General features: G+C 44.6%; 1 protein-coding gene across 1 annotated transcript; it reads right to left on the bottom strand.

Moving 5' to 3' along the window:
• Positions 1-18,663: 18,663 nt before the first annotated feature.
• On the bottom strand, positions 18,664-21,722 carry LOC309362737 (zinc finger BED domain-containing protein 5-like). Its single transcript, XM_081898465.1, has 2 exons — positions 21,708-21,722; positions 18,664-20,793 (listed from the first exon to the last, which is right to left on the bottom strand). Exon 2 carries the CDS (start codon positions 20,757-20,759, stop codon positions 18,732-18,734), a length of 2,028 nt encoding a protein of 675 aa, XP_081754591.1. The 5' UTR covers positions 20,760-20,793; positions 21,708-21,722; the 3' UTR covers positions 18,664-18,731.
• Positions 21,723-25,160: the final 3,438 nt, after the last annotated feature.

Genomic DNA, 25,160 nt, shown 5'->3' with positions numbered 1-25,160 from the left:
AGTCAATCCTTCTGTGAACCTTCTCTGAATTCTTTTAGATGAGTCATAAAATGTTTTGTAACAAAGCTATTTGAAATCAAGTGCCACACATGTACACGTAAACAAACTCTTCTGTGATGTGGAGCTTTGCATGGAATCACCAGGTACAGAGGCGGAGCTAGCTGCTCCAGAACCCGGAGCAGCCCGTGGGGGTGGGGCTAGCCACCTGCGGGGGGTGCGCTGCCGCTGCATGTCCCAGGGGGACGGCGAGCATCTCAGGGGCGCTGCCCATGGCGATGTCACCCCCCTCAGGGATGACACCCGGGGCAGACTGCCCCCCCGCCCCTTTCTCTGCCTCTGAACAGGTATCTATCTGACCCATAATTTGAATATTTCAGTTCTAGCCATGCTTGTTGTGAATGTAAATTGTTGGGATTTTCATTGTTTTTTGTGTCTCATTTTTACTTGTATTTTTAAAAAATGTTTTAATAGGACATGGTGCTCTTAGCATTTTTGCTGCTAATTATGCTGCTCTAAATGTGGCTCTTTATTGCATTTGTTGTTCCTTTGTAACATTCTGTTTCAATATGTTGCACAGTTGTATTCACAATGCTTTATGATAAGCCGTAAACCACTTAGCGGTCCTTCAAATGTAAAGCAGTATAGAAAAGATGTAAACCAATAAATGAATACATAATATTTGACAGAAGGCAAGTGACATCTGGAGGTAGTGTTCCAGATCGAGAATCTGTATTTTTGTATATGATTCAGAATTGCTGGGAGCTCAGATGGATGCAGGAGGCAGAGGAGGAATAGTTCTGATGGTAATGGCTATTTAAACAAACACCCACACCAACACCCACTTCATGTAATGTGTAATTTTGCCTTTAGTTACAACAATTCTAAAACAGAGACTTGATGCATGAATCTCTGTGATGGAAGTATCTGGCTCTTTGGGCAGCTAGACTGGTGACTGGGAGTGGCTGCCGAGACGATATAACACCGGTCCTGGAAGACCTACATTGGCTCCCAGTACTTTTCCGAGCACAATTCAAAGTGTTGGTGCTCACCTTTAAAGCCCTAAACGGCCTCGGCCCTGGATACCTGAAGGAGCGTCTCCACCCCCATTGTACTGCCCGGACGCTGAGGTCCAGCGCCGAGGGCCTTCTGGCAATTCCCTCCCTGCGAGAAGTGAGGTTACAGGGAACCAGGCAGAGGGCCTTCTCAGTAGTGGTGCCCATCAGATGTCAAGGAAATAAACAACTACCTGACTTTTAGAAGACATCTGAAGGCAGCCCTGTTTTATCATGTTTTTAATATTCTGTTGGAAGCCATCCAGAGTGGCTGAGGAAACCCACCCAGACGGGTGGGATATAAATAAATTATTATTATTACTCCTCCTACTACTACTTCTAAATGACCTGTTTACAGAGCATTCATCCTAATTTGTTTGCAGGGAATTTAGACAACACTGGCTATTTAATGAGCGTTCACTCAGACTTGTTTACGGAGAGGCGTCTGCCCAAACATGCGTTATCCCACACCTCCCCCTGCATTTCCCAGTTATTTTCTTTGTCATAAAAAGTCCAGTCTTTGGGGAAACAGGTTTGTTGTGCAAGAGCTCCAAACCAGCTATAATTGCACAACCTGAATTTGCCAGTAGGCGACTGGATCCCACCCAATAATAGCAACAGTCTGTTGCTACCCTCTTCTCCCACCTCCTCACGTCTACTTTGGCAAATCCAAAATGTTAGCATGTGGAATCTCCGGAGGGGAAACGCTGACAACTTGTGTGTGAAATTTCCCTGAAACTCCCCGATGTTCTCACAGCTGAACAAGCCAGTTACAAGCTGACGCAGTCAGTTTCCACCTTCCAGGCATCGCAGCCGAGGCAGTGAAGAGAAACAGCTCTGGTATACCATATGTTCCAGCAGCAAGCGTGCCGGAGCTTAATCCTTTCCCCTGCTGCACACAGGAGAACACACAGCTGGCAACCCACTGATTTCATCAACCGGCTGACATTCTGCTGCGCACTGTTGGTGCGCTTCATCTTGCCAGTTCTGCAGGCCACATCTGTCTACCAATCACGAAAGTGGCCATAGTAGGTTCCCATTCCAGGTCACTGGCAGGGCAATTGAGACCTATGAATGAGGCATGCAGACAAGGAATTGCTGAGATGTTGCTTTCGTCCCATCCCATTGTGAGGAGTTCACTGAAGGCATTTTGGGATGACGCAATCATCTCCCCACTGGCTTGAGTGACCTGGGCAAGTATGTTCTTGGCAATAGTGCAGTGTCAGATCACTGGGGCCGGGAAAGCTTAGCACAGCTGCAGCTTGGGCTTGGGCATGAATCATTTGCCTCACTTTCCAGCACTCCTGACATCAGTATGTTTCATCAACAAACACATTCTCCCTTCCTCCTCCTTGGTCCCTATTTAAAGGAATATTCAGCAGTGACACAGATTCCATCTTAAAACCTGGACTCCTTTAAAATTTGCTTTTCCTGAAATGTTTGGACTTCAGTGGCTTTAAGCTCCCCACAGCTTTGCTTCCTCCTGCAGGGATATTCTAATTGCTGTAGTAAATTGCTTTACTAGAACACACGAATTGTCTCACAGAAAGAGATCAATGGCCCTTCTATTGCTGCCTCCAAAAGCAGGTCAATGCTGAAGCAATGAATGCTCTTTAAGGCACCTAATTTTGCAGTGCTGTGCCAAAGGGGACGCTCCATTTTGGCACCAGCTGACGATTGCTTTATTATGTCTAGGAGCAGGGGGAAGGAAAGCTCTTCTGTCTACTGTCTATCCCATTTAATGCACTGACTGCAGAACTCTTATTAAACACACATACACACAAAGAACAAATGCAAACAAAAAACAGGCGATGGGCTTTTGAATGACAGCCACAATCGGTCATGATGGTAATGAATTTTGTCAAGTCAAGACAAATGAAGCGTAGAACAAATGTCGTTAAACGAATTATTACATGACATAAATGATTCTGCATCTGTGCCACAGTGCATAGAATCCTGAACCAGGTATAGAATTTAGCAAGGCTTCTTTTATAAATAAATAAATATTTCTAGTTCTCATGTTGAGGGGGAAACACTGATAACATATAGACAGTTGGAGGCAGGATGTTTCTGAATGAGAGTTGCTGGAAACATGAGGAGAGGAGAGTGCTGTTGTGTTCAGATTCTGTTTGTGGGCTTCCACTAGGCCACTCTGAGAATTGGATGCTGGACTAGATGGGTTACAGGACTGACCAGGTGGGCTAATCTTATGCTGCAATGTACCAAAGGATCAAAAGCAGAAGTCGTTTCAGCCCTTCAGTGATCAAAGAGTGGCTTTTTCATTCTGCACAGCTTAATATCATATTAATATTTCTACTGCGGAACCAAATCAGTCCAAGAAATTATAAACTGTGCTGTGGAACTGGTGTTGTGGCCTGGTTTTTCTATGTTGTTTTTGTACGGACTTTTAATTGTATTGTGGAAATGCTTTTGCAATCATTTTAACATAAAGGTTATTGGCTATGTTTTGAATTGTTTTTTGTAAGCTGCTTTGTGAAGTGTGGAGAAAGAGTTCGGCACCATCAATTTTCGAGCGGTTTGAATAGATTTGGACTATGGTAATATTAACAAAACTTACACATTTCATTAGATAAAGAAGAGGACAAAGATTCCTAGATATGTGATCAATTTTTATTTTGTTTTGGAACAATGAAGTGCATAGTAATATAAAGCCATATGATTTATTTACATTGCTGTGACACTGTAATATGATTTAGATTACATTAATCCATAATTTGTAACTTTATTCAATGCAAAAACCTTCTCCTAAAATATACACTTTTCCTATCTATTATTTGACCTGGAGAACTGCATCACAAAATTCACAAATATGTGAGTTTTAAAGGAGAGCTGAACTTCAGTTTCACATATTATTTCACGAACTGTGCATCAGAACAAAAAATTTCCCTCATCCCTAGGTGACAGTTATTATGTTCTCTTAACAGTCCCTGTGAATGATTTCATTCAAAATTCTGTGAGTGTGTGTGCGCGCGCACGGGTGTGTATGCTACAGTATGGATATAAGGCACTATTTCTTCTTTAAAAAGAAGCAGCAGCAAACAATAAATTGCTCTTCTGTGTACATTGTTTACTTCAGCAAGATACTGATGAGCTCATAATTCATGTCTGGGACACACAATAGAGTCCTCAGTAAGTTATAAGAGGGGATCAATAATGATTCAAAAATAAATGCAGTTCTTTTTGTGCAGCCTCAACCTGAGTTCTGGCGAGTTAGCATTGGAGTTGTTAGTGAACTGAAGCAGTACATAACCTGGGATGGGTGTTGAGAAGGAGAAACTGGAATTCCTACCAAGGCTCCAAATGTGAAAAGAAAGTCTCTCTGCTTGGAGAAGAAGATACTATACCTTCTATTCTATTCAAGCAGCTGAGGCAACTCAAACAGCAGGTGTGGAATATGTTTCACAGTGATCCATAATTGTCTGCAATCCCCCGTTTTCCTTCAAGTGCAATGCCAGCAGGCAATAACTAGAGAGAGAAAGAGGGAGGCTGTCCAAGAGATGCTGTGAAGCAGAGGATCCTTTTCTTTTACTGTACATCCAATAACAGAGACATGTTCCATGGGTACAATGGACAGGAAAGCACACTCACAAGAATCATGATGAGAACGCCCACCCAAAGAACAATAACTTATTGTTTTTATGAAAAACATGCACACCCTGCATTTCCACTTCATTTTAGAGGTGCCCAAATGGCTTCCATCAAAATTTAATACAAACATTTAAATTAAGAACCAATGTTAATTACAACAGCATCATCGGATGGAAGCCAATGTTGTGTGCACGGAATACTGTCCATGCAACAGGATTTCCCCTTCCTCTCTTCTTCCCCCACACCCTCAAAATTTGCTCTGGGGAGTTGAAGCCGAGGGGAGGGGAAAGTCCCATTGTCCAAATGGAAGTCTGCTGTGCTGGCAGAACAACAGTGCTGGATACAACACCTTATAAGTATGCACACCCTTTTCACAGTACATCATAACACTACACCTACTTTAAATTAATAATTACAAATACCTGGTCAACATTTGTTTGGTAAACAAAGGCCGTGTAAATATGTGTCTATCACATATTTAAAAGGTGGTGTTCTTAGATACAGGATTGTTCTCCCCAAGTTTATATTCCCGTGACAACACCATGCAGGATCCCTTCACACAACATAATGCTAAACACATTTATCGACAAGTAAGTCCCAGTGAGGGACGTGGATGGCACTAAGGGATGTGGGTGGCGCTGTGGGTTAAACCACAGAGCCTAGGACTTGCCGATCAGAAGGTCGGCAGTTCGCATCCCCGTGACGGGGTGAGCTCCCATTGCTCGGTCCCTGCTCCTGCCAACCTAGCAGTTAGAAAGCACGTCAAAGTGCAAGAAGATAAATAGGTACTGCTCTGGCAGGAAGGTAAACCATGTTTCCGTGCGCTGCTCTGGTTTGCCAGAAGTGGCTTAGTCATGCTGACCACATGACCCGGAAGCTGTACGGTAGCTCCCTCAGCCAATAAAGCGAGATGAGCGCTGCAACCCCCGAGTCGGTCACAACTGCACCTAATGGTCAAGGGTCCCTTTACCTTTACCTAAGTTCCAGTGAGCTCATGAGACTTTCTCTTTGGTTGCTGTGCTAAGGGACTGAAGCCTGATTGCACCACAGTTCCACCTGTCTTGCCTTGCCATAGAAAATCTGTCAGTATGTAATCAAAGGTCAGAAAGAAGTTGAATGCTGTAAGGAACCAAACTGTCCCTAAACTCATGATGCTCTTTCCTAACAAGAGCCGCAGTAAGGACGTGTTAACTGCTTCCCACACTCTTCCCCTGAGGGTTGGCTATAAACAACTTTAAATAGGCAGATGGTACTTCGCTCCCATAAAATTAAAGCCTCTTTAAATGTTTGCCATGACCAGAAATAAAAGCATATCTGCCTCCACTTCCATTGTGTTCTTTGCTTTTGTTACCCCTTGTAATTGCCTAATACATAGCCTCTGATTTGATTTTCTAGTCAACTGGCAAGTCTGCTACAGCTGCTGTTTTCAGCTTGTCTGTACCACAAGGTATAAAGAAAGGCATCCCTTTCCTATCTTCCGTGGGTTGGGCCATGTAAAAACCCAGTGTTCCAGTTTTGGTTTCATCAGCAGAATTGGAGCTGATTCTGATCCTTCTAGAGCCTTGGCTGAGCATGAGACTGCAAAAGTCTCCCCTTTTCTATTAGCCAGGCTGTAAATATCATTGAGCTGTATTATCACCCTTTACCTTGGGCCTTGCTTTGTGTAGAAAGGAGAAGCAACATAATTAAGAATGCCTTCTTAAACAGGGAAAATTATACGTTGAGTAGGACTCTTGAGGTGAAGAGACAAGGAAGGTGATGAGAGAGCATTGAGTGATCTCAATGACAGTGTGGTGTAGTGGTTGAGAGCGGGAGTCTTGTAATCTGGGGAACCGGGTTCGCGTTTCCGCTCCTCCACACACTCAGCCCCACTCACCTCACAGAGTGTTTGTTGTGGGGGAGGAAGGGAAAGGAGAATGCTAGCCGCTTTGAGACTCCTTAAAGGGAGTGAAAGGCGGGATATCAAATCCAAACTCTTCTTCTCTTCTCTTCAAGCTGTATCAGTGCTGTAGCTGTATGAATGAGCCATCCAGAGACACAGCTTGCTCCTTAAAATGAAACTCTGGGGCACAAAGCCGGCAACCTGTCATTGCTCTTCACTTAGGGGAGACGCTGATGCTGTGATCATGACATCTATCTACAGAACAGACTGGGAGGCTCAGCTGTGCAGGCCATGTGCAAGGTACTATAGATCACACAATTTTTAAAACAGTTCAAAACAACTTACAATCACAGAAATCAGGTGGGTCCTAAAAATATACATCTCAGGAGTCAAATGCTAAAGATAGGGTTGCCATATTTCAAAAAGCAAAAACCAGGAAACCACCTTCTAAATTTGGCCCGTGGACAGTCCGGGAATCAGCGTGTTTTTACAAGAGTAGAATGTGTCCTTTTATTTAAAATGCATTTCAGGGTTATTTGTGGGGCATGGGAATTCATTCATTCCTCCCCCCCCCAATATAGTCCGCCCCCCCCCAAGGGACAGTGGACCGGCCCCCTGCTGAAAAGTTTGCTGACCCCTGTTCAGTGATCATGGGATGCTGTACAATAATTTGTCTGGTGCAAATGATGCCAAGAGATTTAGGTCTGGTATGGAGCACAGTGCAACCTGTAAGCCAGTCTTTCTCAATCTGTGGGTTCCCAGATGTTGTTGAACTACAACTCCCATCACCCCTAGCTAGCAAGGCCGGAGCTCAGGGATGATGGGAGTTGTAATTCAACCACATCTGGGGACCCACAGGTTGAGAACCACTGCGTGAGCAATCGTAAGTGCATATCCATGTACTAATTGCTCTAGGAGATGCAGCCTCACTTTGCACACTCAGCTGCTGACAGGCTTTATGTCTGCTGTGGTTTCTTACCTGGAAAGAGTCCTCCTCTCTAATGGGCCCGAGTTAAATGAGCCATGGAATGCATGTGATGCAGGTGGGAAGCAAAGATAGGGAGTTGATTAGGATATTACCCGTCTACCAGCAGGGCACCGAGAGAGTCTGCCAGGAACAGCTCTGCTGTGAAGTGGGCTAAAGGGCACAGCTTCAGGCGGCAGACTGCAGGAAGCAGCAGGTATGTCATTTTAAATTTATGTAATTGTTTTTGAAAATGCTTTTAGTGCATGTAAGTGTATGCATGCATGGGGAGGTCTCTAGCTCCAGCTACTGCGCAGGCTCAAGCAATTTGACCTGCCAGCCTGACAATCTCCTTCCACTTCGTATTTGCCACCTTTGTCTCAGCTACCCTTGTTACAGGTAGGACTAGTAGAGGCCCAGAACAGAGGCTGACTTGGGGGACTGTTGATCAGAGGAGGGACTTGCTGCATAATCTGTTACAATAGCATTAAGAGCAGAGTCTTTAGGCTCCCCCAGACCATCCTTCACCGCTGATCCTGGCTCACCAGCACCCACTTGAATTTGTTCTCATGCTAAGCAAGCCTGGTGGCTTACTGAGTCGGACTGAGCCCACCAGCAGGCTCAGCAACTGCCAGCCACCTTCCACACTCACACCTCGGTCAACCTTGTCTAGTATGTAGGGAATGGTGGCAATGGAAACAGCACTGTACAGAGCAAGAGTAAAAAAACAACCCAGAAGAACCTGTAGCATCAGGCCAAAGGTCAATCTAGTCCAGCATTCTGTTCTCTCAGTGGTCAACCTGATGCCTAGGAAATTTTGCAAACAGATATTGATCATTCAGCTGAGAACATGCATAGGGCTCTCTAATATATATATATTTTAAGTGCCCAATTGTGCAGAGTATACTTCGTTGCTCTGACTTTGATTCTGCCTCCCCCAAAACAACAAGAACCATGCATTGTGGTAGTGTTTCATTGTTTCTGCTACGGGCTGATAAACTCTAGATCTCTTTTATTTATTTTTGTTCCCGGGAATGAATGGAAACGTAATGAACGGCATGTGCAAGAATAACTCAAGCAGTCATAAAATGGCAAAGAGAAGGAAATGGTAAATCAGACATCTACTTGTCGCAGGCTGGCTTTCTTTGAATCACTCTCCTTGGGCAGATTATCAATTTCATTTGCCTTTTCCGTCTTAAACTTTTATTTGGCCTGTCTCATGTGGAAAGATAGAGTGCATGAGACATATGTTTCGGGGATTTTGCTATTTATTTTCACTGCCATCTCTCTCCCTGCTCTCTCCCCTCCATTCTCTGGAATGACAGGCTGCTCACATTTTACCATAAAGCTCCCTAGTACCAATTCACCTTTTCAGTGCTAAAAATAAATGTCACTCCCTTGGCTTAGACAATGAAAATGGCTTCCCCGGCACTGTTTCCAATTACTTTGACACATTCAGATTTGTATTTAGTTACCGTGAACAACAATTAGCATACCTGAAGAGGACTTTTTGTTTTTAACCGCAGCAGGAGAGATGCTTGGAGTTTTGAAATGTTTGCTGCTTCCCTACACCTAGGCGGCACTGATCTGCTTATATCAAGCCGCTGTTTCACGAGGCCTTTGAGAACTGGAAACCATTTTTGGTGCTTTATAAAATACCTCCCATTTTTATTGCTTTATTGGTTCACTGTCTTCTTGTTTGCACCTTATTTGGGTTTCCTTGCTGTCTATTATGCAGGAGGCCTTTTTGTTGGCAGAGAAACTGTTCCATCTGAATCAGTTGAGGTGCTAGAGCAGTGCTTGGAGGCAGTGCTGGGCAGTGGGGCAACAAACTGAAGCTGAATCCTGAAAACACAGAGGTGTTACATGTTCCAAGTTCTCATGTCTGGGAGGTAGGGAGATGGCTTGTCCTGAGTGAGTGAAATATACTCAGAGTCGAGAGTGGATTTCATGCTCTTTATTCAGCTCATAGTGGTGAGGAGGAATGGAAGTTCCCCTGGAATGTCTGCTTTATATACATTATTTACACAATGGGCCCCATGTGATTGGCTAATTCCGGGATTCTCCTGTAGGCCAATCAGATTGCAGATTCACTTCCACCTGGAGCTGGATTGGGTGGCTCCTGTGGACCAATCAGACTACTGCATTCTGGGTCCTATTGTTCTAGGACCAATCAGACTGCTGCATTTTGGATCCTATTCAACTCAGTACATAACAGTGAGACTTCAACCTGCTGGAAAGAGCAAGTCTGCAGCTTAATGGTGCTTCTGGGTTCAGCACTGTCACTGGAGAACCAGGTGGTTTTGGTGGTGAGGAGTGCCATTTTCCAGCTCTGGCTGCTTTGCCAGCTCTGGCCCCTTTTTGAAAAGAAATCATTTGGCTACTATACTCCATGCTCTGGTAACTTCCAGACGGGATTGTTGCAATGCACTCTGCATGGGGATGCCCTTGAAGGTGGCTTAAGACCTTCCGTTGGTTCAAAACACAGCAGCCAGATTCCTTCTGGGGGTTCCCCATTTAGATCTTGGATAAGACCTGCTTTAAAACAGCTGCTCCAGTTGCCAATTTGTTTCAGGGTGCTCATGTGAGTGTTTAAAGCCCTAAATGACTTGGGCCCCAAATACTTGAAAGACAATCTCTTTATCTACAGCCTCTCTTGAGTGTTAAAATTGGCAGAGGGGGCCCTCTTTCTTGTCTCACCACCCTCAGAGGTTTTGTGTTGGCAACCTGGGAGAGGTCCTTCTCTGAGGAACTCCCCCCTTCCACAGAGGTGTTTCTGGCACCTTCGCTATGCAACTTTTGATGAATGCTAAATATTTTCCTTGCCAATGGAGGGATTTAAAAGGTGGAATTGACTTCTGGGGGGAATTTATGAAAGGTGGCACTTGTCCTGGATCTTAGACAAGTCAATAAAAAAAAACATGCTTTGGGGGCATTTTCCTAAAAAACCCCTCCAATTTCGGTGGTTTCCTGGTTTTTACTTTTTGAAATATGGCAACCCTATTTTTAGCCTGGCATTTGACTCCTGAGATGTATATTTTTAGGACCCACCTGATTTCTGTGATTGTATGTTGTCTTGAACTGTTTTTAAAATTGTGTTTTAATTGTTGTAACGCATCCAAGAACTTGGAACAGCAACAATTTGCACTTACTGAAACCCAGCTATCTTTTGCAATTCACACTTCTCCAACTTCTGCAATGCAGTTGTCCAGCTGAAAAATGTTTCCAGAAATGTGTATATTGGGGGAATGTGTGCACAAATGAAAATAAGATAAAATGCATTATATTGCTTTCATAAATACCTATATTTGGGGAGATTGCTTTAAAATGAGCATACTGGAGAAACGTGCACTAAAATGCTGTTGAATTTTTGTGAGGATTTTTTAATATATATAAATCAAACTGATGTGGAGAAGACTGAAAAAAGAGAAATAGATAAACCAAAATCGACCAATTCACCCACCCCATACCATGTGAAAGTATGTTGCACATCTTTTTTGCCCCCCAAACAAAAAAAAATAATGACCTGAATTTGCACACTGATCTCACTAGAGGTAATGAAAATTACGGTGGTCATTTGCCCAGAACCCAAACTAGTACTGCAGAGAGGCTGAAAACCAAAAGAAGCTATTGCTATTATGCTGAGAGCCAGTGTGGTGTAGTGGTTAAGAGCGGTAGTCTCCTAATCTGGGGAACCGGGTTCGCGTCTCCGCTCCTCCACATGCAGCTGCTGGGTGACCTTGGGCCAGTCACACTTCTTTGAAGTCTCTCAGCCCCACTCACCTCACAGAGTGTTTGTTGTGGGGGAGGAAGGGAAAGGAGAATGTTAGCCGCTTTGAGACTCCTTAAAAAGGGAGTGAAAGGCGGGATATCAAATCCAAACTCTTCTTCTTCTTCTTCTTCTACCCTACTGCACAAAGTCCAGCTCTGAGTTCTGGATTAGGTGCAGGCAGATTTCCAGACACAAAGCCATCATTGCAGAGGGTCTAACAGGGGGATTAATTATCTTGTCAAAGCCAAATCAGACACTGAAGAAAGAAATTTACCTTAGCTGGTTTGATATACCAGCACAATTCTGGACTTTATGCAAGCTAAAGAAACATAATCTTCAATATTCTACTGGATGATTGTTTATGAGGTGCTTCTCATAGAAATCTTTCTCCAAGTAATCTAAAATGCCTGTATTATACCAAACCACATATCAACTATGGGAAATATGTTCATTTATGGATTTCACATCATTTACTACCAACTCCATGTTTTCTGTTTTACAATTCAATACTTTCTTTCATCACTTGTAAAAAAACAAATAACAGAAATTGAGAGGTGCTAATTAAAGTATCAAACGCCTTTTGTTTGCATGGAGTCATATTCTGATAAATGATTCACAAGGGGGGGCGGGGAGACACTTGTCAACAAGTTTCAAATAATGGCATGCAAATAATGACATGATTCGCTCAGAGGGACCAAGTTTTTCCATTATTCCTGCTGATACTTTCCATTGTTTAAGGAACACAGTCTATATTGTGCAGAAATTGGTGAGGATATCGCATCATCAAAATTTATGTTTGTGTTTAAATTTTATGTTTCCTAAAGGTTATAATGTGCCATCTTATTTTGCACTTAAATTTCTATCTAGTGACTATTGTTTCCCAAACTTTGAAATTTATTATAACAAACACAAAGTTTGAGTTCTTCATTTGTTCATGCCTTATTTTAAAAGACCTGGTTCTAGCATTGCCACCTCTTTGCTTTACCTCTCTGGAATGCATGGCTAATGGCTGCTGCTGTATCTATCAGTCACCTGGATATGGACCACATCAGTGTTCCACCGAGCTGAGTATCCTGCTGAATCTTCAGCCATACTGAGTTGCAGAGTAGTCAAGAAGCCAACCCCTGCCAACAGGACCACTGCTTGGAGACACTGAACTTTTAAAACCCACTTCTGACACCTGTGTTGCTTCCATGCTCATCTGGCAGTGCAGTATCCATTCCACTTTTCTCTCCCCAATTCCCCTTTGGATGAGAACTTAGAGGGAATCATTAGACTTTCTGGCTTTTTGCAGGTGTTGCGCTATAATCAATCTTCTCCCTGACACAGGGCACTGAGCATGGCTGGAGAAGTGCAGGCTTTAAGCAGCATTTCTGGCTGGAACAGAAAACCGCCTTCTTAGCCTTTCAGAGTTGGTCTGCTTTTACTGAACCATTCTGTAGAGCTGTAGTAGAATGAACTTAGTAGTAGTCTTTGTATTATTTGTCAGAGCTGTGATATCCTGGAGAAATGGACTATATTTTAATGGAAGAGATCAGGTTGTTGTTGTGGATGATGATGGTCATATTATTTGTTATTGTTGTTATAATTATTATTAATCAGATCATAGCCTTCTACTAATGTGGGGAACAGAACAGATAGCATTGTTTTAGATGGGCCTGTTTTAATGCCATCATTATATTTGCTTTAAAATATTGCTTTAAAACATTTGCTGCCTATGAAGAAGCAGCTTTGTGCTTGCTCCTAAGATCAGCTGAATTATGCAGTGGGTTGAGAAAAGCTACAGATTTGTAGTTGTACACCAAGAGGGCCTCCATGGGATTGTGTCAGCAGCAGCAGAAGGAGGAGGTGAAAGATTCATGTTGATCTGCTGCATCTTCATGCAGATTCCCAAGCTATAATGACAATGAACAAAAGCAAGCAAATTGTGGGGGAACTTTTTCTCTTCTTTTTCTAAATGCCATCAGCTGCAGATTGCTCATCTGAAAAGCAGCTTTGATCCCTGATTCACATTTTGCATGTAGGAAGGTATCACAAGAAAGCAAATGTTCAACTTTTAATTTTGTGCACCAATATGTCTTGCTGAGCTTGACAAACGGGCATCTGTTTATGCTGCCGTGCTCTCCAAATCAGATCCCAGGAGTAGCTCTAAAATTAGATTCCATCTCTCCTCTCCTTGCAGGACAAGTGCTTAATGTCAGATGAATCATGAAGAAAACTTTTTGAATGAGGTGCTGCAGATGCCTACAGCTTTAAAACAACCGGGGAGGTTGACAATGGTCTCCTGTCGCTTGGAAAGCTTCTCCTTTGATTAGCATACCCTATTGGTTACACACTTTACTTTAAAAGAAATGCAAATGTTAGAGGGAGAAATGCACATCTGAACTCATTTCTGAACCTAGCCAGGCCACTACAATCCAATATACCATATTTTTTGCTCTATAAGACGCACCAGACCACAAGATGCACCTAGTTTTTGGAGGAGGAAAACAAGAAAAAAAATATTCTGAATCTCAGAAGCCAGAACAGCTGCGCAGTGAAAGCAGCAATCCCTCTTGCTGTTCTGGCTTCTGGGATAGCTGCACAGCCTGCATTCGCTCCATAAGACGCACACACATTTCCCCTTACTTTTTAGGAGGGAAAAAGTGAGTCTTATAGAGCAAAAAACCCAGAATTTAAGGCAGTGCACAGGCTGAGCAGCTACAAGTTAATGGGGAAGTGCAAAGTCCATATAGACGGGCAGCATGAGAAGCAGGGTCCAGAAACTGTCCAAGGTTTGCACACAGTGGGCCTAGCAACCAGCTAGAGGCCAGTGCAAGGATGCTGTTCCAGCACTCTGAGCCAACGACTGAAGGCTTTTAAACCTGAGCCTTCAGAGTAGGGTTACCAGACGTCCCCGGTTCCCAGGGACAGTCCCCAAATTTGCAAATCTGTCCCTGGAATGTCCCTGGATTTGCAAATCTGTCCCCAGGAAACATGGCAGCGGCAGCCTCAGAAGCCCAGAACCAGCCTGGTAGCGCAGTTGGCTCTGGCTGGCTTCAGGAGCTGCTCGCTGCTGCTGCCACTGCTGAGGGGGAACCAGGGATGTCTGGTGGTACAGATCTCCTGCCCCTCCCCCTTTGACAGATCGGGGGAGGCTCGGGAGTTGCAGGTGGTGGGCAGCTGTTGCCCAGGAGGGGCGCAAGGCATGTGGTTTCTCTTGCCAGGGAAGGCATGTGGTTTCTCTGCCAGGAGGGGCGCAAGGCATGTGGCTTCTCTGCCAGGTGCAAAGCCCTTCTTTCACACCCTGTGAAACATAAATGCTCTGAGTTTTTTTTAAAAAAACTGGGCAACAGCCACCTGCCCACAATTCCTGAGCCTCCCCTGATCAGTCAAAACAAAGGGGGGAGGGGCAGGAGATTGGGGGAGGCTCGGGAGTCACAGGTGGGTGGCGTGCCGTTGCCCATTTTTTAAAAAAACTCAGAGCATTTATGTTTCACAGGGTGTGAAAGAAGGGCTTTGCACGTTTATACAATATGCATGTGTGCTTGGGCCCAGGGTCTTTTGCCTCACCATCCCCATTACTGACTCCCTGTTACTAATCAGCTTCAAAAAATAAAATTAAAAAAAAGTGCCCCTGGATTCATTGAAAAAAATATTTGGTAACCATACTTTAGAGTCCCACGCAAAACACAGCTATAAGCCATTGGTGTGGTGTGCAGATTTGGTCCACTCATGAGAAGTGGCTTCCTCACAACAAGCATTCATTTACTCCCAAGGAGACCATGTTCCTCATGAGCCTGCATCTTTTTGTGCCTGCACTCCCTATGGCTCAGTGACTGCCTCTCAGTCTGTGAAGGGGCTACCTGTGTTATGAGGGGAAGGTTGGATTACTGTCTCCCCTTGAGGGCCCTGGATCCCCCTGGTCTGCCTCCTGGTCCCCTAGCACAGCCTGCTCCTCTACAATATTTGCCTCTGGGAGCTCCAGGCTGTCTTCCCAAGATTATTCTTCTGACAGGGACATGACAAGATTAGGGGTTAAGCATCAATAACAAATGCAATGCAATCCCAAGGGCATTTACTAGGATGGTAGCTTCCCCACTCACATAGTTTGATAGGCCCTGCATCTTAGTAACCGTGCAGTCCTAGAGATGTCTACTGAGAGGCAAGCCCCACTGAGTTCAATACAGCTCGCTCTCAGGAATGTGGACATAAGATTGCTGCCTGAGGCTGCAATCCTGGACATACATACCTGGGAATAAGGCTGTGTACACATTACTGGCTTAAAATGCAGCTAACTCATTTCTCCCCTGCAAATCAGATGGAAGCTGGTTGGGGGCGACAGGCATCAAAATGCAGTATTTCATAAGAAATAACAGGATAGATATGGATTGTGGCTAAGTGTGTACATTGCTTCTCAAACCAATGGCAGGAGCCAACTGGATGTGGAGTAAACGGGTGTGTACACTGTCAGTGTGCATTTTTTTGATGAAGAAAGTATTGAGCTGAAGTATAGAAATCTTGTCTATTCTAATTGATTCAAGAGGGCTCTGGAAGCTTTTCTGTGTGATAGAAACTTCCAGCTTGCACCAGTTTGTAACTGACACATAAGTCTTTATTCTGCCTGGAAACTGGCAGAAGGTTCCCGATGTTTGGGTTATTCCTTCAGAGAAGGTGAACAGCTGGTTTAAACTGGTTCTGTTATCTCTTTCACTCAAGGTCATGCTGACTATAATGGGCCAGAAGGAGTTTCACTTTCTATCTTTCTTTTTGTTATGTACTGAGCTGAATCCTAGAACAATAGGATCCAGAATGCAGCAGTCTGATTGGTCCGCAGGAGCCACCCAATCCAGCTCCAGGTGGAAGTGAATCCGCAATCTGATTGGCCTACAGGAGAAGCCTGGAATTAGCCAATCACGCGGGGCCCATTGTGTAAATAATGTAAATATAGCTAGATATTTTGGGGAAGTTTCATTCATTGCTACGAGCTGAATAGAGCATGAAATTCACACGCGACTCAGAGTATATTTCACTTTTCCTTCTGGTGTGTTCTGTACATAGGTATGCTTAAGTGTTAAGGTTTCAGTCTTAGTGTAACTTCTTGTAAGTTTTAAGTTAAGTCTCCTGCAACTGGATTTCTTATGGACAGTGCCAATCCCCAATGTATGAATTTGTGACTATTATGCTCATTAACCTTCAGCAGCAGCAGTAACCTCTGCTGGATGAAATACAATTACCTCTGGTCTATTTTGGGGGGAATCCTGCAACGTGTTTAAGTGTTTACTCTGCTAACTATACGTTGGAGTTTTGCTCTGGATCAATATGAGCAGAATTCATTACATATACAGCCTACGTCCTATTGAACTAAAATGTATAGGATTGCAATCTAAGTGTATTTTAGATTGTGGTTATGCTGTGCAACCTTAGCCTTTCCTACTTGGAAGTAAGTTCTATGGGGGTGAATCAGACTTACTCCTTGGTAGCATGCCTCAGATTGTAGTCTTTGAGCAGCACAGTCTGGTATCTCCTGCGCTAGCTCCACTTCTGATTTCTTCATTACTTTCCTTGGCATATATTCCTTCAGGAAGTAAGAGGCCCACCAGCAGCGGAGTGAGCCGATTGGGAGCCTGGGGCGGTGCGTGTGCCCTGTGCCCAGGAGTGGAGCCAGCTGTCTGCTGGGCAGGGCCAGCCAGGGCAGGACGCTCTGCGAGGCCTCCAAGGAGTCTGCCTGACTCCTCCCACTCAGCCGCCCTACAGCTGAGGGGGTGGTGGTGGTCGGACCGTTTGGGGGCAGCGCAAAGCCTGCAGGCGCCCAAGCCACCGCGTCACTCCCAGGCCTTATGGTGAGTGCTGCCTGGCATTTTGTCACCCCCCCGTGGTAGCAGCCGGGGGCCCCCACCACACACCCCTTCCTCTGCCCCCGAGGCCCACCATTCCAACCACAGACTTGGGACTCAGCTACACTGGCAAAGAAAAAACACTTTATATGTGTTATAACACTATGACACCAGATGGCGCTGTGCAGTCCCGCCTTTCACCAACGTGATTTCCCTTTATGAAGTTTAGAACACATTTCCCTGAGATGCTTTTTTGATGTATCTAGATCCAGCCTTGCCTTCTTCACAGTGCTCTTACTCTTGGGTACCAATCATCCTAACATGGCTTTCTTGGTAATTTGCACTTTTCAAATTCAGCATCCCTTTTCCTCCTTACTGATTGGCAGCATTTCAGCTCCTAAGAAAGGGCACCCTTGCAGTCAAAGCCGGTTACTCCATGTGTGCTCTGTTGGATTGGCACCCTAAAGTCTGAAAGGCAGGAAACATGTATATCATCTTTGTCAGAGAGACATGATGGGCTGCTGCTCTCTCCCGAGTGCATGCTCAGTACCAAATCTGGGTTCCCCTTGGCATTATGAATGAAATGAGACTCTTGATTCCAAGTTCTGCTGCCCACAATTTTGTACACCGAATGATTACTGAAATAGGTGAGTATTAGAGCACATGGCTGGCCACAGAATCACAGCCAAAATGAATACATTATTCATAACTCTTTTTTTTTTTTTTGCAAATCCCACTCATTCCATAAAGACAGTTTGGCCAAGGACGCACACAGATGAAACTAAAAACTACACTTTCTAGAACCATGAGCCAAGGTTCTAGTAGGAATCAACAGGCCTTTGCAAAACTAATCCCATGAATTATATCATTTTAGCTAACCAAACAACCACATCGGCTGCTGGGGAAATGATACATTATGTAGGAATGCTGAAATGGTGTGGTTGTTCAGTCATTCCATTAGCCTATCATGATATTCCAGATCCAATGACAAATTTATTGTGTTATTTTTGGGTAACAACTTGCAAGGCTGGCTGGTTCAAATCCAAAGTGTTCTTCATGTCACAGCCTCTGTGCTCTGATTGTGTTTTCAGAATTGCTGAAGCTACCACAAACATTTACATTCCATGCCCAGGTTTTTTTTCCTGACACCAGCATTTGTTCTTATTGCATATTTGTTGTTTGCTTCTCTCCAGTCTTCAAGTGATATATATATATATATATGTCAGCCTTATTGGTGTGTCAGTGCTGCCTCAAAGGAGGAGGTGCCAAGAGGGATACCACCGCTTCTACCCTCAGCTTCTATGAGATGGAGGTAAAGATGCTTCTTGTCTGTTATATAAGAGCACATTCATCACTGAGCACAATGAACCTGGGTCTTCATTTGTTCCCCTAAACCTTCCCCTAACACAGTGTTTCCCAACCTTTTTTGGGCAAAGGCACACCTGTTTCATGAAAAAAATCTCGAGGCACACCACCATTAGCAAATGTTTAAAAAATTAACTCTTTGCCTATATTGACTATATATAAAGTAACTCTCTTTAATAGGATTCAAATAAACACAAAGAAAGTATTTTATAATTACTTTATTATGAAATAGTAAGTAAACAGAAATATGAAAAATTATAAAATACTTGATTCAGTGCGCAACCTGGGCCTGTTTGGCTGAACACAAAGCTGATATTCTGGCTGGAATCGAAGAAAGACACACACGTAGCTCTTCGTCAACAGCTCTCAGTCTCTCTCTGTATTTAGTTTTTATAGCAATCATGCTTGAAAAGCTCAACTCACAGAGATATGTAGTGGAAAATGGGAGCAATGTCAAAATAGCTTTGTTTGCCAGAAGGGGGAACTCCTTGGCAGTTTCCAACCAAAAACTGTCCAAAGGTAGATCAGCAAATCTTAGCTTGAAACCACGATTTTGTCTCAGTTCAGTTAGTTCCTCCTGCTCCTGTAAAGTCATGTCCTTTCCACCAACTGATGCTGAGCTATAAGGGTCCCTAACCCAGTCAAGGCATTCAGTGGAGACTGAAGAGAAATAAAATGACAACTTCCCCTCGAGAGTTTTTAAATGTTTAGCTATTATCTCACACAGTGCAGCAGTGTGAACACCTTGCCATTGCTTGGTGAGTGTGAACATTTCAAGATTGCCACTTTCCACGTGTTGATGCCAGAGTTGCAGCTTTGCACGGAATCCATTTATTTTATCTGTACTTGTAAGCAGGTTTTCATTTCGGCCTTGCATTCGTGTGTTCAGTTCATTCAGATGATGAAATATATCTGCCAGGTATGCCAGCCTTGCACACCACTCATCACTTGCAAGCAGTTTTGCGTAATCTGCCCTCTCATCTGTCAGAAACACTTTAAGTTCCTCCCGCAGCTCATACACACGAACCAAGACCTTGCCACGCGACAACCACCGGACCTCCGTATGAAACAGCAAGGTTTTATGCTTCGCTCCCATCTCCTCACACAAAGCTGCAAATATGCGACTTTTCACGGGTCGTGACTTTACAAAGTTTACCATGCGCACAACATCATCCAACACATGAACTAGGTCTGCTGGTAAAGTCTTGGCTACGAGGGCCTCACGGTGCAAAAAACAATGCGTAACAATAACATTTGGATTTCTTTCCTTCACTCTGCTTACAAAGCCTTTGGTGTGCCCGACCATGGCTGCAGCTCCATCGGTGCAGACACTTATGCAGTTTTCCCACTTAAGTCCTCCTTGTTCAAGGTATTCTGATGTGACCCGAAAAAATTCTTCTCCTGTTGCTTTTTCTGGCAATGCCTTGCAGAAAAAGAAGTTTTCTCTAATTGCATCACCATCAACAAAACGCACATTGGCCAAGAGTTGAGCATGTCCACTGATATCAGTAGACTCGTCCAGTTGTAATGCAAATTTCTCACTGCTATGGATCTTTTCCAAAACCACACTTTCAATGTCTGCAGACATGTCATCAATACGTCTGGGAATTGTGTTGTTTGAGAGAGGTACTTTGGCTATTTCCTTAGCTGCTTCAGGTCCGAGCATCTCCTCTACAATAGCTTTGCAGGCGGGAAGTATTAATGTCTCTGCCACAGTGTGCGACTTTTTTGTCTTGGCTATAAGTTCAGCAACGTGATAGCTAGCTTTAAGAGCTCTTTCATTTACCTTTGAGGTTTGTCTCATGAGAGTTGCCTGTTTCTCCGTGTTTTCACGCAGGCGAACAAAATAGTCCACATTCTTGTTTTGAAGCGAAGGGTGTTTCGTTTGGAGATGGCGTTTAAGTTTGCTTGGGACCATAGCACTGTTAGCTAGCTTTTCACCACACACCACGCACAGTGGAGTTGGTTGGTTTGCATCTCCGGTGAAAGTAAATCCAAATGAAATATAGCTTTCGCTATATTGCCTTGTGAGAGAGAATTTGCTTGAGCTAACCATCTTTGCTTTCTTTTCATGCCCACTCGTACTTGGCCTCTCATCTGGCTCCAAATTTTGTTCAGAGTCCAGTTCTTTTCTTTTCAAAAACTTTTCCATCACTGCAGTATCCGGCCTCTCTGCAGTGCCGACTCCCGTTGAGTCCTGGTCTCTGTGCTCGGGCGGGAAGGAAGTCGGAAGATGATGTCCTACTAGGATGATAGGTCCAGGCTGGAGTCCGGACCAATCACAGCCAGGCAAAAACATGCATACTGTGTGAGCTCAATGCAGCGGCTCATTTCTGCAAAGGAAAAAAAATGGGTTTAGATGGGGGGGGAGAGGCGGGGTAGTCGTTATACAGAACAGTTTTTACTGCCTGTATTACGGGCACGAATTATACATGGGAATGGCGGGAAGAGTGACGGCAGCACACGCAAAAGCGGAAGCCACGAGGTCCCCGAGGGCCTAGGCTGCCGCGGAACAGCGGTTGAAAAACACTGGATTAGAGAGGGCAAGAGCAAGGCAATTTCCATTGAGCTTCATGGCTAAGCAAGGAATTGAACTTCCAACATGGATGTCTTCCCCAGTTTACAGAAAACCTAAAAAGGTTGAAAAACACTAACAGCGGTTGAAAAAGACTGTAATAAGGCCACTGTCACTTAATGGCTGTATACGCTGTTAACCATCTTTCCCAAATAAATTTTATTTATACCCCGCCCTCCCCAGCCAAGACTGGGCTCAGGGCGGCTAACAACAAATTAAAAAACAAGTCAATTGAAATATAGTAAATAATAAAAAATAAGTCGAATGAAATAAAAACAATAATAAAAAACAAGTTGATTGAAATAAAAAAACAATAATAAAACAAGTTGATTGAAATATAACTTAAAAACAAGATTAAAATACAACATTTAAACATCAAAATGCGGTTGAGTTGCAGAATTCTGCAAGCAGAATAAATTCCACAGCCCCGATGCATTGGCACCTCGTGCCGTTTGAGTTGCAGAATTTATTCAGCACACAGAAAATGGCCTTTTGGGGGGTGAATGTGGATGAAGCAGGAAGAGAACTTAAAAAAAAAAAAGGCATGCATGAAATCTAGCCCCAAACACACACACGCACACTTTCCCCAAAGTGGTTGATGACGCAGGATATTTCCACATGCTTCAAAAATGCACATTAAATAAAATGAGAGAGAGGAGTGCACGCACTCACCTGCCAGCCTCGGAGCTGTGGAATGCAGCGACATGAAGCAGTCTGTGTCCTTCCAGGCACCAACTCAGACCTGCCGTGCTTTTTCGTTCCCCCGGCGTCGCTGCCTTCATCCAGCCGGATGCCTCTCCTGCCCAAGGGACGTGTCAGCAGCCACCCGGCGCAGGACGGCCCCACTTCCTGCTGCCCACAAGGCTTTGGGGTGAGAAACACGGAGGGGCAGGAGAGTGGAGGTTCCCTTAATTGGAAAAAGCAGGGAGGCAGGCTGCTTGATGCCTGCTGAAGGGAATCCCCCAGGCAGCGGAGCAGCTCGCCCGTCGAAGCCTGCACGGTGGCTGCTGCACGATCACCCGCCGCGGGGAGCCGGGGGCGGCGGCGCGGTTGCCGGGCAGCGGCGGGGGTGGTGGTGGCGGTGGCTGCTTGCCGCCCTCCTGGGCGGAGGCGGGCACGGTGGGCACCGGCACGGCCAAGGGCCCCTGCTTGGTGCCGTCGGATGTAGGAGCTCGCTCGCTCGCCGCCCCGCGTGTGCTCACCGAGCATGCACAGGCCCAGTAGCGAGCGGCGATCGGATGTAGCGAGCGGCGATGGGGCTAGCCGGAGAGGGCGAGCCCCCTCCGCTCCGGCCCTAAAAAGGGCAAGCCACGCCCCCTCCAGCCAGCCGATTGCCTGGCCAGGAGGCGTGGCCGGATGGGATTCCCCTGCTCTCGCGGGGGCTGAGATGGGATTCCCCGCTGACGTGGGGGCGGAAGAGAATCCCCGCTCACGTGGGGAAGGGCAGGCCCAGTAGCGAGCGGATGCGCAGGCCCAGTAGCGAGCGGCAATGGGATGTGGGAGCTCGCTCGCTCGCCGCACCGCGTGTGCTCGCCGCCGCCGCCCCGCCTCTCACTGCCCGACTCGCCCGCCGCCACGGAACACGAGGCAAAGCTCCACGGCACACTGGTGTGCCGCGGAACACCGGTTGGGAAACACTGCCCTAACATACACATTTTTTTCACTCAGGGTTTGGTTGGAGAACTGCATCACAAAAATTGGAGAAGTGCAAATTTCAGAGGTCAGCTACATTATGCTTTGCATATTTTTTTCAGAGAATGTGAATTAGGTTTGCATTAAAATCTGAACTGAATCTCCACACCCTCCTGCCTATCCCTAGCTACTTCTGACTCCATGTAGCATGCCTGCTGTGCATATACATAGTGATAAAAATCAACTGCATACAACAGACTAGCTATGTAAGCCTGTAAGCCTGAGGATTGGGCAGGGATCTTGTGAGTGTCCTAATGCATTTAGAACAAGCACTACAAAAATACTGACTTTGCCAATGGCTCCTCTGAAGAATGATGCTTTGAGAAATGCAAGGCAGTATCTTTACAAATGTGTACTGGTGTACAGTATGTGTGTGTTCACAGCTAGTGAATTCAAAGGCATGAGCTGAAGATTACAAATGGAAGAACTAGATCATTTTAGGCAGTTGAATCACATTTCCCATCTGTGCCCTGTGATCAAATTAATGAGAAGCAGCGCACATACAAAGCCTCTCTGTGGCACGTATCGGGATATTGCAGACAACAAAAGCAGCAAGGGGGAGAAAGCAGTGAGCTGTTGAAGCTCCCCAGGGATTCATCGAGCCTTTGAATTGTCAATATAGGAGTTTCGCTCTTGAAGCTGGAACACTGCAAAAAGGAAAACAAACTACTGACTTGTTTTAGTGTGTTATAATTATGGGATAAATCCAGTCTCGTATAACCAGCACGCTTAACTCCAGTTAATGCATGAAGGGGTTAAGATCATAGAGTAAGTTGTCCTGCCAGGCTTAGCTAGGTCACAACCACTCACCTTAGGAGAAAGGGTTACCAAACTCTTTGTTCTCTTTCTTCCACCATGTGAACCCTACGTGTAAAGTCAAAGTTGAATGCTCCAAGCTTAGACTGCGTGACTTTAGCAAGACATATGAGTGTTTCTATACAAGTAATTTGGAAGCAACTTATAAGGGGATATTTTAAAGATCTAACAGCCTGTATTTCCATGCTTTACTTTGCTGAATGTTTTGTGATTATAAATCTCTGCTGGGGTTCTCTCACCAATAAGTACTTGCCCCAAAATTGGATTGAGACATCCAGGGAATTCTCTTCTCCTTTTACCACATTCTATTTTCCCCTTTGAAACCAAATTACAGAAACCATCAATAATAAGAAAACACTGACTAGGACACATGTGAAGGAGGGAAGGTGTGTTCACCAAATTGGCTTTATAGATCAAATACAGCCGGGGAACATTCTTATACAGGGGATTATCTCAGATGTGGGTTTTCATGATCCAACTCATTGGATACGTCGTGAGGTACTGAATCCAATTTTGGATGTTAATTGGCCACCTGAGGCTGCCTTCTTTTTTTTTGAAACAGTGATGCATCTTTGCTGAGTGTTGTCATAACTGCATAAAGGGAAACATGGCCATGACTCAACTGGGATGTCAATCCAGATGGTAAATTAGAATCAAGATTCAGATCCAGCTGCTGAAAATTGAAACATTTATCCCCAAGCTTGTTATTTAAGGGAAATGCTAGGGTGGGAAGAAGGGCGAGTTCTTTTATGACCGATAGATCTAGCTTCTAATCAGAGGAAAATATTTTACTAGGGCTGTCCAACTGCAGTGCTTTGGGGCATTGTGCAGGATTGTCCTGCACATGGAATAAACTATATGGGTGGCACTAGTGACTGTACTACGTTGCACAAAGATTGGGGGAAATATGTCAATTAAGTACTGTATGTGAAAAATATTTGTGAGTGGAAGGAATGAAATCATTACTTTATATCAATGTATTTGGACATTATTATAAACTTATAACTTATTGGGTGTGGTTTTTTTTACACAATGAGTGCTTACGAAACTTGATTCTAATGTTAATGCATCTAGCTGGTGATAATTCATTGCTGTGCCTCCCCTGATGCAATTCGTCTCAATTTTAGCTAATACAATTTTGCTCTTCGCATTATGAAGGGTTGTGTCCAAGAAAAAGCTAGTTATATCCATTCTTGTATTTGTTTTGCATATGCTGCCCGTAAGATTTGGTTTCTCAAAGACTCTGCATCATTTGCAGTGGCTGAGGACAGAAGAGGCCTGCAGCAAAAAAAGCGACGGCTCTGTTCTTCACCAAACATGTGCTCTATCTGCATGTGTGGCCAAAGTCCTGCCAGGGAAAAAAAAGGATAACCCTACTTAAGATGTCCATGGGAACAGGTCTGGTGCTAGCATCTGGCATCTTCATGGGCCCCAGTGCTATTGCAGGGCTCAATGCATTGATATCTTTACCAACCCCAGCAAGGGAGCCGTGGACCATAGTGCCTAGGAGTGATGTTAGGTTTCAGCTAAGGGACTGTGGAATTAGTTGCCTGCTAAACCGGCAGCCAGATTTTAAAAAAGGGCCAAAACACTTTACCAAGTCTTCTGCCCAAACCT

The sequence above is a fragment of the Podarcis melisellensis genome (genome assembly GCF_964234715.1).
Source record: "Podarcis melisellensis genome assembly, chromosome: 2".
Classification (NCBI taxonomy): domain Eukaryota; kingdom Metazoa; phylum Chordata; class Lepidosauria; order Squamata; family Lacertidae; genus Podarcis; species Podarcis melisellensis.
The sequence above is the reverse complement of the archived record's forward strand: the minus strand, read 5'-3'. Positions and strand labels throughout refer to the sequence as shown.

Coding starts and splice junctions, on each gene's coding strand:
- LOC309362737 (XM_081898465.1), bottom strand. CDS start 20,759: ATGTTTTTGCCTGGCTGTGATTGGTCCGGACTCCAGCCTGGACCTATC.